This window comes from Amphiura filiformis, chromosome 12, assembly GCF_039555335.1.
Source record: "Amphiura filiformis chromosome 12, Afil_fr2py, whole genome shotgun sequence".
In the NCBI taxonomy this organism is placed as follows: domain Eukaryota; kingdom Metazoa; phylum Echinodermata; class Ophiuroidea; order Amphilepidida; family Amphiuridae; genus Amphiura; species Amphiura filiformis.
Genome location: NC_092639.1, coordinates 17149106 through 17165261, shown reverse-complemented (window position 1 = coordinate 17165261; position 16156 = coordinate 17149106). Strand labels below are relative to the sequence as shown.

Below are 16156 nucleotides of genomic sequence, written 5' to 3'. Positions count from 1 at the left end.
CTACTTTAGTTTAGCGGTTAGGTCTACAGATATATGCAAAGTAAATTCTTAATTGCTATTCACTTATCCAGGCTTTATTCGCTATTCTCTATTTTTCTGCCATTGAATGGTTTTCACTTACTGATATTAATGCCAATGTAGAATTGTTAAATATACAAAACAAATTAAAAATTGTAAAAAAAGGAGAGATAGGAAAAAAGTATTTAAAATTACAATTGCAAATGACACATTTAGTTAAACGCAGAAAACATGTTACAATATAGTAAGTCGCTTTGAAGGTAAAAAAAAGGTAAAGGAGACGATCCTGTATAAACAGTGATCGGAGTGCCCATCTCTCTTTCATTGGCGATTGGGCCAGACTCCTCCATGTAATGTTGCTATAGGGGGATCGCTACACCTTCTCTACAACAAGTCTGTTACCTTCCTAGCATTTAAGAATGCCGGTACCCATTTATACACCTGGGTGGAGAGGAGTAATCGAGATAAAGTGCCTTACTCAAGGGCACAACACGATGGCGTCGCCGGGATCGAACCCACAACCTTCCGATTATGAGTCAGTGCCCGCTCCGCTAGGCCCCCGTACTCCTGCTTTAAATTTGCACAAACTTGCACTGAGTGAAGCCCACTCCCAAAAGTAACAACCAACTGCAAACATAACTCCTTACCACGTCTGACAAATCAGCAACCAAGGCGAGAGTCAAAAACAGTCCAAGAAAGCGATCTAGTCCAACTTCATCCAACTCCTTCATACTACGACTGTGGAACTTTGAATAAAATCTGAAAAATCACAATGAAGCTGTATTAGAAAATGACTTTCTTTACTTAATCAGATTCCTTCATCCCAATGTAGAAATATTTAACAATTTCCAAAAATGGTTGGCATTATACTGATAGAAAGTTCAGCAACTAAAGTAAACTGCCTGATTATTCAGAGTTCCTAGAAAGCAAGCTTGTAGAATAACCCAACTTTTCACCCCTTCCATCTGCTCGATGACCAATGCAATGGGCTATTCCCCTGTGGAAGATCTGGGAAATATCTGCCACAAAAATATGATCAAAATATATTTTCATCAGTATGTTCTTTAACTTGAACCATTTATATTTGCTATTTTAAATTGAGAAAGGTGAGTAAATTGGTTTTCACATCTTAACTCTTCAAGTATTCATCAAGCCATATTACCTCCCCTGTACTTGCTTCCAGCCTTGTAGATTACCAGACACTTTCATTTTGCCTAGCTGGGTTGCTAAGATACGAAGGAAAATGTTGAAGCTGTTTTCATGACCTTGGCTGAGAAAGCAAGAATATGGAGAAAAATTATATACAAATGGAAAATCACCACATATCGATTAAATCAACAGCATGCCCATATTTAATATAAATAATTACTTATAACAGTAGCTGTTGAAAAAAAAAACCTGAAACGGTGTGAGTAAAACGAGCAAGCCGAACGGTTTTAGTGAACACCAGGGATCGGGGAATAGGCTATGAGGGTATCACCCTCTAAAAAAAAATTATTTTTGCTCTTTTTATGATAAAATATCATCATTCACTTCCGCAAAAGCAAAAAAAAAATCCCAGAAAAATCCGGATTCTAGATCCGAAAAAAAAAAAAAAAAAAAAAACCCGGATATCTGTTAAAAAACCTGGAAAACTTACATCCCTGATATAAGAAATCAAAGATAAAATTTATTTTTTATCATTTTATTTTTTTACCTTCCGGTGTGATCTGATGATCTTTGCTTGCAGACTTCAAACCATGCTTGGGCTGATTTACTGCGGGGGAAAGAGAAAAGAAATTTAACTAGTCAAAACTTGATTAAGGTATTCGCCCTTTGCACGGATCCGCCATCTTGCTACCAAAATGAGGTTATCCCTGCAAATATATGCGTGAAAAGTGCATTTTTATTTTTCACGCTTTCTAGCAACACCCTAGACTATGCCATAGTCGATTTTTGATAAATACAAATGTTATTAATCATGATGAACGCATTCAGTTGAACTTGAAATTATACTGATATTTAGTAGGCCTACATAAAATTCTAGTATAAAATGGTTATGAAAACGTTTAGGCTATATAATTATATTTGTGACAGTAAAAGTAAAGTATAGGCCCTACGTAGGCTTATATTATTGAATGCAACATATCATAATGATATAATTATAATGACACTTCAATACTGAACAATTCTAATTTTAGAATCTGCCAGTTTATTATCCGAAAACCGACTATGGACTTTCACTTTTAAGCAGAACTTTACCCCGGACTCACACACTGTCAATCATACTTGTTTATCAATAAAATCTAACCACAAGACTAAGCATGGTGGTACAATACGCGCTAGATGCATACGTTCATCCACCAGCACAAAAGCGCCGCATTCCCTAGATAGTTGTGTACCATGTATAGTTATAATGGTACCAGTACGCGTCGGGAGAATTTAAACAATAACGAGATCTGGGCGACCAATCACAAGCCAGATTCATTTTTAAAGATGCATTACATCATCACCAATTTTAGTTAGGCCAGAAATTGGCCTAACTCTCAAGGCAAAGTCAGTAGTCCACTTGGGAAGCTAACAAACAGAGGGCGTACGGTGACTGAAAAGATCAGTTGTGAAAATCTATCAATTGTGCACTCATTAATTAAATCAGACTTTTAAGCTTAAATGTAATAGCCAGAGTAGTGCACAATTGGCAAGTGGACTACGGAGAAGTCTAGCAACACCCCAAAAGGCTTTTCCAAAGGTATTTAAAGCACACACACACAACATGCACTTTGCAGGTAGATCCTGTCCAAAGGGTCAATATAGGGTTTGAATCGGGCCGTTCCTAGTGATTTTGCCGCCCTAGGCAAAGCCTCTCCCTACTGCCCCACCAAAGCAGTGGCGTAGCTAGGGGTTGTGGCGCCCAGGGCTAAAGATACATAATGGCGCCCGCCCCCTTCATGAAACAATTGCGCGCGTAGCGCGAGAAATTTGGACAATTAGTGCCTACCACTAATTAATTTTGGTCATAATTAAGTTGAATATCGGTCTTAAATTGATCTTTCAAATAATTTTGAAGCTCGCGAAAATTTTGACATTCATCGGTTGGAAGGGCGCAGAATCGATGCTGAATTGACAAATTTGGCGCCTCCCTAAGGGTGGCGCCCAGGCACGTGCCCCTTGCACCCGCTGCTACACCACTGCACCAAAGCATATCTCGCCCCCTTTTTATTTTTCGTCCCATTTTTTTTCTTTTATCCGCCCTCATTTGTTCTTCCATTTTCTTTCTCCATTCCCGATTTTTTAGTTTTTTGCCCCCTTTTTTTGCGCCCCTCCGCGTTTTCCGCCCTAGGCGACTTATTCTTAAGGCAAGTCAGGGCCTTCAAGCCATATTTTCCCTGTTCAGTTTCAGTAATTTTGCTTAATTTATAGTTTATTTCTGTAGGGTAATACATTGATCTTTTTGGAAATGAGTTACGGAAGCCACTGGTCACATTTATATTTACATATGTATTGCTGTTATTGAATTATGACAAATAATAGGCCAAAAAGTTTTCACTATCAAAATCATGCACATGGGGAAACACAAAAACCATTACAATGAGCCTTGGGATCTCAGGTAATGAACCTATGTTTCCTTGTGAGTGTGCATGGATTTTATTTTTCTCAACATTTGAGCATAAACACCACTAGCTCAGGCACCACTCCGGAATGCCTGGAGTTAAGCAAAATATTTTGATACTTACGATACAGATGTCAAATTCTGTAGACCAAGTGATGCTATGTGAAGTCTTTGATTCTGACAAGAAAGAAACAGACAGTGTTTTAATATGCATGGTTATGGTACAAGACAACAAAGGTTTTTCAAGTTATCGCTGGACAAGAAATTATCCTCACATGTAAATTTCACATCTGACATCAAAACCAAATATGTAGTAAGACATGTCAAATGACAAAAAAATACTAAAGATTTTGTCACTTTGCATGAGACAAAAAAAAAGATCAAAATTAACAGGATTTACATAGTAAATGGTATGGTTATTTGGATATTTACAGTAAAAAGGTGTGTTGGAACATTTTCTTCAAGTTGACACACAAAAAAAGCATGTTATCGAAATTGCAAATATGAAGGGGACTTCTCTTGTGCATGCATCCAACATCGCGACATGAGCCCCCTCATACCCACAGCCCACACACTGTAATGCACTGTAACATATAATGCTTACAAGAAACAAGCTCACTACACGATCCTTTCCAAGGTGCGGATCACAGTGCTCATGTAGACAATTGCTATACTTGGTGCGGATCACATATGCGACACGATCTGGTCCATGGAGGCCAAAGGAGGCATTTTTGAAATTGTGTTACTGTAATTATTACATTATATATACAATAGGCTACCATTTACTGAAAACACCAAAGGTCTAACATACTTGGCACTAAATTTATGAAGTTTTTTGATGTTTATCTTATGTATTTTTTTTCTATATTTTTACCTTTATCTCAGTTTCAAATTTGCTGTCTTTGGCCCCCATGGACCTGATTGTGTCACATATGCGCATTAATGTGGATTTTGTGTCCCGTGGTGAGTTCCCCAATACTAGACTTACCAGTCGTTTACTGTAGTAATCCCACAATGCGATGAGGATCTTGTTATGAGGTTCCCATAGATGAGACAAAGCTAGGCAAGATTTCAGGTAGCACTGCAGTTTGGCTTCGTCAGCATTGCTTTCCTGAAACATACGATATATGCGACAAGTCTTAAGGACACTGACTATCATGCTATAAATTCAGGATTAGAGCAAGGCTTAGCAATTTATGGCAGGGTTTTAAAGATGGGGAGTCCTCACACCAGAAGCCAGATAGATGCAGACATTTATAAGTAAATATCCCAGCATGTTACCACTGCCAGTGATCGAACCCACAGCCTCATGCACCAGAGGTTGAGTACTTTACCCAATGTGTCATACCATCTGATGCCCAACATTACAACTAAATGGATAATAATTAAAACTTACTTTGGTCAGAAATAACTTTAACAAATCCTCAGCCAATATCCAATGACTTCTAATAGTAGAAATCTAAAAAGAGACAGTAACATAGGTTGTATTTAGAAGAGCCCTGCAGGGCAAGTTTTATTGATCCCTCACCCAACACTTCCCTGTGATTCATAACCCAACCTGACCCGACCAGAAGTCTTAACTCATCGGTCAATTTGCTGTGCTGTGTGTACTCTCCTGATGTGTTGTAGATTGCATGTATTTATACCTGTAAATTACCCATAAAATCAGCTTTCACCCCTATATCTATTAAATCAGTATAAGAGTAAATATACCAGTACTTTCTTTTTTGGGAAAAATCAGTTTCCAAGATCCTAATTTTGAAAACCTGTGCAACACATACCAAATAAAAGTTGAGTGTCCCTCCCTTCATATTAAGAATCAAGATGAACCTATAACAAGACATATGTAACACTTACCCCATCTGTTTGCAGTTTTCCATTCATCTTGTATTGATAGAGAGGTGCCAAATTCTGCAGTATCCACCAGCAAAGACCTACTTTATCATTGGCATTAACTGCAAAAAAAAAAAAAAAATTGAATCAATGAAAATGGAAAAAAAATGATTTAGGTGGGTCAGAGGTGTGGGGTGATCTTGCGCTGTTTTCCCTCAAATAGATGGAAAAAATGTCACTTTATGAAATGAAATTCCGTACTGCATTGCTTGGTAGTGGGTGTTATTATAAATTTGGATCATGTGCTTGTCCATCTCTGAAAATGGCATTATAAAAAGGCAAAACTACTGTTTGTTATGCTGTGCTCATGTTAATGGATTTGTATCATGTGATACAAAATATTACTTTCATGGATGTCGGTTGATCCAATAAATCAAGTGATTTATTGATTAATTGACTGATTAATTGACTGATCAGTTGAAAATGCAAGATTAAAAACTGCCAACACATGAACTACTATAAGGCCTAAAAAGAACTGTTTGATTGGCATAACCCAACCTACCCTAAAATTTGGCCCGACCCTAACTTTTATTCTTTTTTTTTTGCAAAAAAAAAAAATATTAAATTAAAAAAAAAAAATTTAAATAAATTTAAAAAGAAAGAAAAAAAAGTTCCAAAGCCTTTATCAAATGAAATTTACAGCTTAAAAAGTCAAAAAAAAAAAAAAAAAAAAAAAAATCCCAACCCACCTACCCTAAATTTTTTTTATGTTACGCCAATCAAACAATTTCTTTTAGGCCTAATCACAGAAGGGGTAAACAGACAGTACATTTGAAGGCTCAAAAAACACACTACCCAAGGGCAATTTGCACCCGAATTTCACAAAGTAGCTTCTGTGAAAAATATTTGTCGGTGGCAATAGAGTACACAAGCGGGCTGCTTTTGATAGAACCTGTTCAAAATAGCCCTTATAATTAAAAAAAATGTATTTTGAGCCCCAATACAATTATTATGTAGAGTTACCTGTTGGGAAGCTGTCGTCCTCCATCATATCATCTGAGTTATTTTCTTCTAGAACAGGTATCAGAACACTGTGAAGACTACCCCAAAATGACTGGAAGGAAAACAATATAAAACAGTTGTGTGGGCTAGGTTGTGCAACATGGTTTGGTTTTTGGCAGCAAAATACCTACTTTTGCCTGCAAGTGCAAAGTGTCGAAAACTGGCAAAAACCTGTTTTTACCTGGTTTAAACCGGCAAGTGATGAATGTTTCCCTTTTTTCATTTCAATTATTTATTATTATTATTTTAATAATAGAAGTTGAACAAAGTATAGCTTGTAACTGACATTAGTAATAACTTACAGAAGATGAATGTTTTCCATGACGATGATCAAGAAAATAGATCAATATCAGCCACAATTCCTGATGGCAATTGCAGACAAAGAATTCCTTTGAGTCCCGTCGTGGAAGCTAATGATGGACAAATTACACAAAATGAAAAAGGGCAAAATAATTATAAAGAATAAAAAAGGTAATATGAAAAGATACAGTAATGACAATGTGAATATTTTAGGTTTACATCAAAATAATGCAAAATGCAGTTCTTTTTAATCCATGTCTTCAAATGACAAAAACACCTTTTTTTTGCTGCAAATTGGAATGAGAATTTACAGTGGGTCTCTCCGATACACACAAAAAAATCATATTCAAGAATATTTATGATTCAAGAATATTTATGATCCCCTTTCAACCTGCCGATTAAAAAAGGTATTTAAAAAAATGTGTGATGTTTTCTGAAGTAGTTTTTCACTATGCTCGTTTGTTGTGTAATGTGTAAATGTTTACTCCAGTAGTGTTTTATATTATTTTTTGTGATTTTTTCTGCTTTTGGGTTTTTTTTTCTTTTAAAAGTGTAAAAAAAATCTAATGTGCAAAATAAGCCATCAAAAAAGCGTAATCTGTAGCGCACTACAGGAAACAAACTTGTTGTGTTTTTTTGCCTTATAATATGGTGCATTGAAATTGGCAAGGGTGCATGCAGGGTTACTCTAAGTGGGAAATTTTAGACATTGTTTTATATTTCATCTTTAAAAGTAATGATAATAAATACATAAAAGTATACATTTTAAGAAAGGAAATGGTGTAAGGAATCCAAATAGCACAGCAGATTTGTTCATCCTAGCGTTGTGCTAGTAATACAAAGGTTGCCGGTTCGAATCCGGCCAGATGCACTGTTTTTGGGGTTTTTTTTTTCAAAGTTCATGTGCGCTGGCAATTCTGGGTAAAGATTAAAATTTGTTCATCCTATCAACACAGAGAACTAAGTATATAGTTTTCATCCCAATGTGATTTTGTATATTTCTTTAAAAATATGTAGCTCTGATGCCTTTTGCTAGGAATGCGATGAACACCTTTCAAACTTAATACCTATAGATTAAAATCTTCCGCTCTTCTCCAGTGCGCCTCTGTGGCTCAATTGGCAGAACGTTAAGCTAGTAATCTGAAGATCGCCGGTTCGAATCCGGCCAGATGCACTGGTTTTTTTCGTTGGCATTTTTTTCTTCCAACGTTTATGTGCGCTGGCTGGTGTGGATAAAGATTAAAATTTGTTCATCCTATCAACCCAGAGAACTAAGTATATAATTTTCAACTTACAACATTATGTCTAATTGTTGCCATGGTAACAAGTTCTTGTAGAAATAGTTCAACATGGTCATTCAGGAACATCACAATGGCATCCTGTTGAATGCCTGTGGAAGAAACAAGCAGGAAAATCTAAGTAAATAGAGCTACAAAAAATGTACTACTATTGAAGCTATGTTTATGTGACATAAACTAAAGTCTGAAATGTCACTAAAATCTCTTATACATTATAAAATTCATGTTTCTACCCGATGTTCTACCATTTGCTGCATATCTGTGAAGAATAAATTGCAACTCATGTAAACATCTGTAATGCAGCAAAAGCCCTAAATGGATACCCTTGATTAATGTTGATTTCATACCTTTCTGCCGCTTTGCCCCTAACCCTTCATCATGCCGCTTGCATTTTCCTGCAAGCAGCCGTCACCAAGTGGCACGCTGCACAGAGGCAGGACTCTGAAAGCCAATAATGCCTCTCTATGTGCTCTCTGACCAAAATTTGTATCTTGTTCTCATACATCAGAGTGGCACCACTCCTGAGTTGACTCTCAGCAATTCACCATCTTGAGCAAAGTGGTGGAGTGATTGATATAATTATCGGCTTGCCGCTGGTCCCAGTTAGCGTTTCTGGTGCGGCTGCACTGTGAAGCAAAATCGTTGTCAGATCAGCAGACGGCAGAAAAGTACGAAACCAGCACCAAGTTATGACACTTGAGACAAAATTTGTCACTAAAAGAAAAAGGGACAACAAAAAGGCTGACCCACTTAATTTTCATATCCTTGTTACTTTTTGATGCATGATTTGAAAATATAAAAGACTGACAACATTTTAGAAAACTGCAAGTGGAGAAGCTCCTGAATGGAATTTATAACATTTTGTCACATGTTTAAATGCCATTTTTGTCTTAAGTTTCAACTAGCCCAATTTTATGACTGTTAGTCATAACTGTATTATAACGATCTAAATTCTTACCTATAAATTTGTTGTGTAGTAAATGTAGAGCTTGTAGTACATTCCATTGTAAGTCTAGATAAAGGTGTACCAACATATGATGACATGAATCCTAGAAAGAAAAGTAGACAAAATATGTACTTCTGACTAAAACTAACCTTTAGTTCATAAAATATTTTGCAATGTTCACCTTTGTTAGTTGATTGTAAATATTACTGTTAGGCTGTGACAAAAGTATACAATTGGCACTATCTGCTATTGGTGACAACAAAGGGCAGGAGAAGAAAAACAGCAAGAATTGGGAAGTGGCCAAAAACAAGACAAACTACCATAAAGATAATGGTGCTATGGGCTCCCTTGACATAAGTGGAATTTTTGGCACAACCTAAAAGTGTCCTGTAAAATTCCACCAGCAAATAAGTACACGGAACCTTAATTCTTGTTTGTATTTTAGAGGAGGGAGCTCTCTATTTACACAGTCATGAAATTTACCCCAGGCAAAAGGAGCCCAAGTGCACAATTAGGCGAATCTTTACGGGACGTATGACAACTTATGAATTTTTACATAAATCAACAAAAGTTGGAAGTCACTGTATTTTATGTAAAACTTTAAATAGTGGCTGGATTGTTCCTTTTCCTTCTTCCTCTCGCACCTTTTTAATTAACATATCGACTGCTCAGTGCAAGTGGGTAAGTGCAATAGCTACCCTGTGAACATTTGGCAATTACACAAAGTATATTGTAATCATCTACACATGGCAGCTACGCACGGCAGCTATTGCACTTACCCACTTCTGGCACTGAGCAGTCGATATATTTGACTTAATGAAATTATTGCATTATTGCCAATATTGTTGTAGTTGCTTGAAATGGGTAGAACAAGTTCCACATTGCCACTTAAATTAAGAGAGGTTAGCCTGTACATGATGCAGCACATCATGTTATTTGTTATTTGAATTGATAAAAACGTTCAACACAAAGGCGGGTGAGATCAGATGAGGAACAAAGCCGAGATCTGAGACCAAGCGCAACACTACTATTCAAGAGATGAATTAGATCAGTCAGGTAACCTGGAACTTGAGCATTAATGCATTTGAAAATGTACAGAAGTAATTTGAAATGAACCCTTTGTTTAACTGGAAGCCAGTGAAGCTCGTCAAGTAAGCTGGCATTTTGTATACATTTTGTATGCTAACTGTCGAGTTTTTAAGGTATACATAAATTTTTGTTCTCCTTCAGCCAGTCGAGACAAAATGTCCCAGTCATTTAGACACATGCTACCAACCTGTCTTTGTTGCAATGCAGCATACTGGTGAATCAGAGATTTGTGTCGATCTGACAACTTGCCAACATACAGGCAAAGTGTCTTGAGTTCTTGTAGTAGCATAGAGGGAAATTCCACCAGCTTTTGAATGTACAGTGAAGACTGGTTGCTATTGGTTGACTGCTGAATAGATGAAGTATCAAACCTATAGGATAAATGTAAAAAAATAATAGGGATGATGATCCAAAATAGGTTGTCATTTATATGGTTATTACTATTATAGTGAATTACACACGGTTGTTTGATGGCATGTACATGAAGAACAGTATTCATTTCTAAGCAGTGTTGAACACCGATGGCGCTATTTATCTTAAATTTTGTTTGCATCTTTACAAGGGCTAGACACTTGTAGTGCATTAAAACATGAGAAAAATGAGTAACAAAAAGCAGGGAAACTTTCTAAAAATTTTTATCATGAAATGAAAGGAATAACTTATATTATATTACTGGACTAAATTCAACTTAAAATATTTATGTAAATAGCATCCTCAATTTGCACACAAATAAAGAATTTATAGAATAAAAATGACCACAAAAAGGCAGTTCTTTGTTGTAGCTGATCGCATACATGATTCCAATTGGAAGATGAAACATCTAAAACGTGAGTAAATTATATTATTGGACTTGAAATACCTAATGCATTTAGTCATTCGAAGTCTAGATACCAGTGTTGTAGGTCTCGAGACCAGGTCTCGGTCTCGAGTGTCTCGGTCTCGGATGTCAAGGTCTCGGTCTCGGAACTCAAAAGTCTCGGTCTCGGACCTCAAAAGTCTCGGTCTCGAACGTTTTTTAGCTCGAGACCTGTCGAGACCTGAAGAAAAAGATATGATTTTCTGTTGTTGTTCATTACTTTATATTCATTACCCAAAATTTCAATGAATGTTGAAGAAATTGTTAAGAATAAAGAAATAGAAATCATTTGTATGATAGTGACATGTATAAGTTTAGGGATTTAACAATAAATGGGGTTGAGTTATATGAATCATAAGTCAGCATGTTCGGATGTGAACTTCAAATTTCAGTTCATGATTAAACATAGTTGGACAGGTGGCGGAAGCGGGGGATACATTCCCACTAAACTTTTACAACGGGGGGACATCCTCCAAAAAGCATAATAGAAGAACAAATAAAGCAATAGTTGCTCTGTGCTGTGTGTATCTTCTTTTCAGCACGAAAAACACCATGTTTTGGCCCAAATATGGTAAAATTGCTTAATTTTGTGCGCGAAGCGCACTGGGCCATCATAATTAATTTGGGTTCAAAAAAGTCCAAAATTGCTTCGCGTGTGCAAAAACGTTCCAATAAAACCGGAACAAAATATCCCCTCCCACCCCTTCCTCAATTCTAATGCTTCCGCCGCCACTCTGATTAAGCCCCTGGGGGTATCAGTACAAATGCCCATATCAGTTCGGGGGCACTGCTAATTCAAAGACGTCTCTGATATCAAAGACTCTTCACTGCCGAGACACCTGACAGTATTATAATTCAGAGACGTCTCATAAATCACATACTCCCTAGTCTCAAAACCCAGCCGCAAACGATATTAGTCAATGTTGGTGAACGTGAACCGGCGCAGCAGGAATAATTTTGCGAGTAGGCCTAATCAGGGTTGTAGCTAGCCCAAGTTGAGTGCCTGCTAATTTTACTATCCAATTCATGAATTAAAGCGCAGGCTCAGGGTACACTATTTATAGTAAACGTAAAAAATCGGGGAATGCCAAAAAAATTGTGTTGCTCTTTTTCATAACTTGAGCTTAAATGTTGCAGAATAACTTTTCTTCCTTGACGAAATTTGCAAACTTTCAATTCTCCGTACACATCAAAACCCCAACATGTGGTGATGAATGCACCAAACTTCTACATAGAGTATTATACTTGAACTTCAACATTATATGGGAGTAGTAAATTAATTGTTCAGGCCCCGACTCATGGAAACAATTTCAACCAATACCAAGAAGAAACTAGAAGCATTTTTATTCACTATTTCATTAAAACATTTTTATTTCCTAAAATTATTATCATCGTTATTATTTACAGGGCGTTTCTAGATTCCGAGACCGCCGGGGCTGAACTGAACAAAATGTCAAAATGTTGAACATCGGCACGGCAGCGCCGCTAGGGTTGTCTGAGGGGCGATGTGCCCCCTCACCCCTCCGAATTAGACAATTTTTTTCAATGCGAAGGCCCAATGGAGCCATTTGGTGCAACATGTTTATTGGTTATTTTCGGAACATATAGTACTTTTTACAGATTTCCAACTGACCCGCAAATTTTAGTTTTAAATGAATACGTGTGCTTAATAACTCCTACAATTCAGCCTAAGTGTAGCCTTTTTTGTTTTAACGCAAAGGGTGCTTGAGGGGATATGCTATAATAGGCTTATAGGCATATATTTATGAATGATAGGCCTGTAATTCATACAAATTTCCTGCGGACCTGACTTCTGGGCCGCAAATGTTATTTATTATTATTATTACTTATAATCTTTATTCAGGGTAGGCCCGAATCAGCTAACCGCTGGTCTTACCCGGGGCCCTGCAATAATACATATATACAAATTTAAAACAACATATCATAAAATATTTAACTTCAACCACCATATCAACATGACATATCAACTCATATTATAACAACAATATAATAAACTCAATATATTGAGACAACCTGCATAAGCACCATACAAAAAAACAAATTAGTGCTGTTTAAAGTGATGTCTCTTATACATCTCCTTAAAAGAATGCAAATTTAGAGAATTTCTAACACATAGATCAATATGGTTCCATACTTTAACACCACTATAACTAAAAAGAATGTTTAAAACACTCGATATCATAACCATTATTGAGTGGTGGAAGAGCTTGTCTTGTATTACGATCATGGTTATCACTTACAAAATTGAACTTCGTAGATAAGTACTGCGGTGCTAGATTATGCAAAGATTTATATACCATAAGTGCTTTAAAATACTGATTGCGGACTGAAAGCCGCTCCCATCTAAGTTCATTAAACATGTAATCTGAAGGAGTGAAAAAGTCAACACCTCAAATAATTCGCGCACACCGTTTCTGTAATATATCATTATCAAGTTTAGCAGTGTCATTTTTAAAGCGACCATACCAAGCTATGTTACAGTAATCAAAATGTGGCTGGACTAAAGCTTTGTAAAGAACATTTAGAGTGTTTACATCCAAGTAAGGTTTTACACGACGTAAAAGAGCAATCTTACAAAATACCTTTTGGATAACATTCTTAACTTGCTTATGCCAATTTAATTCATTGTCAATTAAAACACCCAAACATTTCATATTATGCACACTTTCAAGTTCACAACCATTAATCATAACAGAAAGGTCACTTCTTTGCACATTCTTAAGTTTAGCACCTGTACCGAGTAACATAATCTTAGTTTTGTCAGTGTTGAGAATTAACTTATTATTGTGCAACCACACTATAAGGGCGTCAATATCAGAACTTAATTTGTTAGAAATGTCACTGACATTATCACCATCAACAGACAAAGTGGTATCATCAGCGTACATGGAAATGCTACCATGCTTAATTACATCACACATATTATTGATAAAAATTATGAACAACAAAGGACCGAGTATACTGCCCTGAGGAACACCAGTATTTACAGCGAGTGATTCAGAAATCCGTTAAATAGGATCTAAACCACTTAACAGTGTTCTCGGTAGAACCAATGCCGTGCAATTTATTTAACAAAATATCGTGAATGACTGTGTCAAAAGCCTTACGAAGATCTACATGTATAAAGGCGACTCCAGTCAGTTTACCTGAGTTCATATTACCAAGCCAACCATCAATCATATCAGTGAGAGAAGTTTCAGTGGAGTGAAATGGTCTAAAACCTGATTGATGTTGATTAATTAGGTTATGCTCACTGAGATAAGAGTAAACATGCTTATGAACTGCCTTTTCAATTATTTTACTAACACATGATAAAATGGAAATTGGCCGATAGTTGTTGGTGTTATTCAAATCGCCCCTTTTATGAAGAGGCACAACTTTAGCAGCCTTCCAAGAATTTGGAAAAATACCTGTACACAAAGACATGTTCATAATGTAGGTTAGACTGTCTACAATGACAGGCCTGGCAAGTTTAAGTAATTTACAACTAATATCATCAAGACCAGTTGCCTTCTTAGTATTCATACTAAGAATTTCATTGTTAACAAACTCACGAGTAATATATGGTAAATTGAGTTTAGGTATTATTACCTCAATGTCATCACCACAATTTGGAACATCATCAATATTATTAACACAATTTGTATTTACATCATGAACTTTAACATTATCAATCAATTCATTATCAATCAATTCATCACCACAGTTTGAAATATCATCATCAATATTATTAACACAATTAGCATCATCATTTCCATCTTTAATTTCAACATTGTCAATCAATTCATTAGCAATATTGGCAAAGTAAGTATTAAAACCATTACACATGTCATCATTAGAAGACAAAACTTTACCATCTACAACAATAGATGACGGGTTTGCAGATGATTTAGATGGAAGGATATCATTCAATGCTTTCCACAGTTTATTAGAATTACCAGCACCTTGACTTACAGTATGATTACTGCTTTTTAGAAAATCATACATTGCAGTTACTTTATTACGGCAAGCCTTGTATGCATCCCAGTCTGATTTTTCACCAGACCGTACAGCTTTTCGATGCAAAAAGTCACGGGTCGACATGTGCTTTGTAATATTACTGTTAAGCCACGGCGATTATGGGTATGAACCTACTCAATTAGGCCTATATCATATGGATACTTGCAAGTTAGCCTTTTCTTTTTGACGGACAAGGGTACCTGAGGGGGATGTGCTCCCTCAGAAGTTGGGGAAATTTAAAAAAAATAATGAAAGGCACAATAAAGTCATTTTGTGTAAAGTTTACACTTATTTATTGGTATTATTTTCGCCATAATAGATTTCAACGGACCCGAGTTGTGAGGGGGGATATTATCCTCAAACTAAAAACATTTTACATTAGGCCCTATTATTAACTTATTTTTCCGACCATCATGATTAAGCATAGCATATAGGCCATATCATCATGTCATGATAATGCATAATATGTATTTTAGAACGGATTTCCAGTGGATGCGATTTCCGTGTCACAAATTTCAAGCATGAACATAATTATGATGCGCAACAACTCAGAACGTACTCTTCTTCTTTACTTCCTTGTTTTCTTTCCACTTTTCTGCCTTTCTTTTGCCTAAAAATGCCCGGACATTGAAATGAGGCTAGGTGGCTGTGGCAAAACAAAATTTTCATCCCAGTTTTGCTAATATTTTGTGCCGATTTTTGTAACATTTTCGTCCCGGTAATGGTATTATTTTATATTTGTTTTCAGTTTTCGGGATATTTCTTTCAATTTTGGGGAAATTAGACCTTTTCCTTTTCCCTCCCTTTTCCACCCCTTCGATTTTTTAGGGGACACTGTCTATATACCTTACTGCCCCACTGGCTTTGCCCAGGCCCGCACGAAGGGGAGGGCGTGCGGTGTGGCAAAAAGAAAACAAATAGGTTTTTATGATTTTTAGTCAAATAAGTCCAAAGTTTTGGGTAGAAGGTCCACTTTTTACAAAATCTCACCACCCCCTGGAAAAAGGTCCACCTTTTAAAATCAGCACCCCTAAAAGAAATACTGCGTACGGGCCTGGCTATGCCACTTCTCTGTCCGACACTCCCATCCCCTTCCCTCCCTCTCTTCCCTATCCCTTCTCTCTCTCTCTCTCTCTCTGCCTCCC

The 16156-nt window shown here is 36.6% G+C and overlaps 1 protein-coding gene across 1 annotated transcript in view; it reads right to left on the bottom strand.

Annotated features, from left to right (window-relative positions):
* The window catches only part of LOC140166669 (protein MMS22-like), a 62500-nt gene that overhangs the window by 31879 nt on the left and 14465 nt on the right, over nucleotides 1-16156 (bottom strand). Inside the window, exons 7-18 of the mRNA XM_072190167.1 lie at nucleotides 10323-10506; nucleotides 9059-9149; nucleotides 8098-8192; nucleotides 6805-6912; nucleotides 6464-6554; nucleotides 5465-5562; nucleotides 5004-5066; nucleotides 4596-4718; nucleotides 3732-3784; nucleotides 1715-1774; nucleotides 1181-1288; nucleotides 666-777 (exon numbers count right to left, since the gene is read on the bottom strand). Of these exons, the coding sequence (XP_072046268.1) occupies nucleotides 666-777; nucleotides 1181-1288; nucleotides 1715-1774; nucleotides 3732-3784; nucleotides 4596-4718; nucleotides 5004-5066; nucleotides 5465-5562; nucleotides 6464-6554; nucleotides 6805-6912; nucleotides 8098-8192; nucleotides 9059-9149; nucleotides 10323-10506 (1186 nt within the window). The remainder of the gene's footprint in view (nucleotides 1-665; nucleotides 778-1180; nucleotides 1289-1714; nucleotides 1775-3731; nucleotides 3785-4595; nucleotides 4719-5003; nucleotides 5067-5464; nucleotides 5563-6463; nucleotides 6555-6804; nucleotides 6913-8097; nucleotides 8193-9058; nucleotides 9150-10322; nucleotides 10507-16156) is intronic.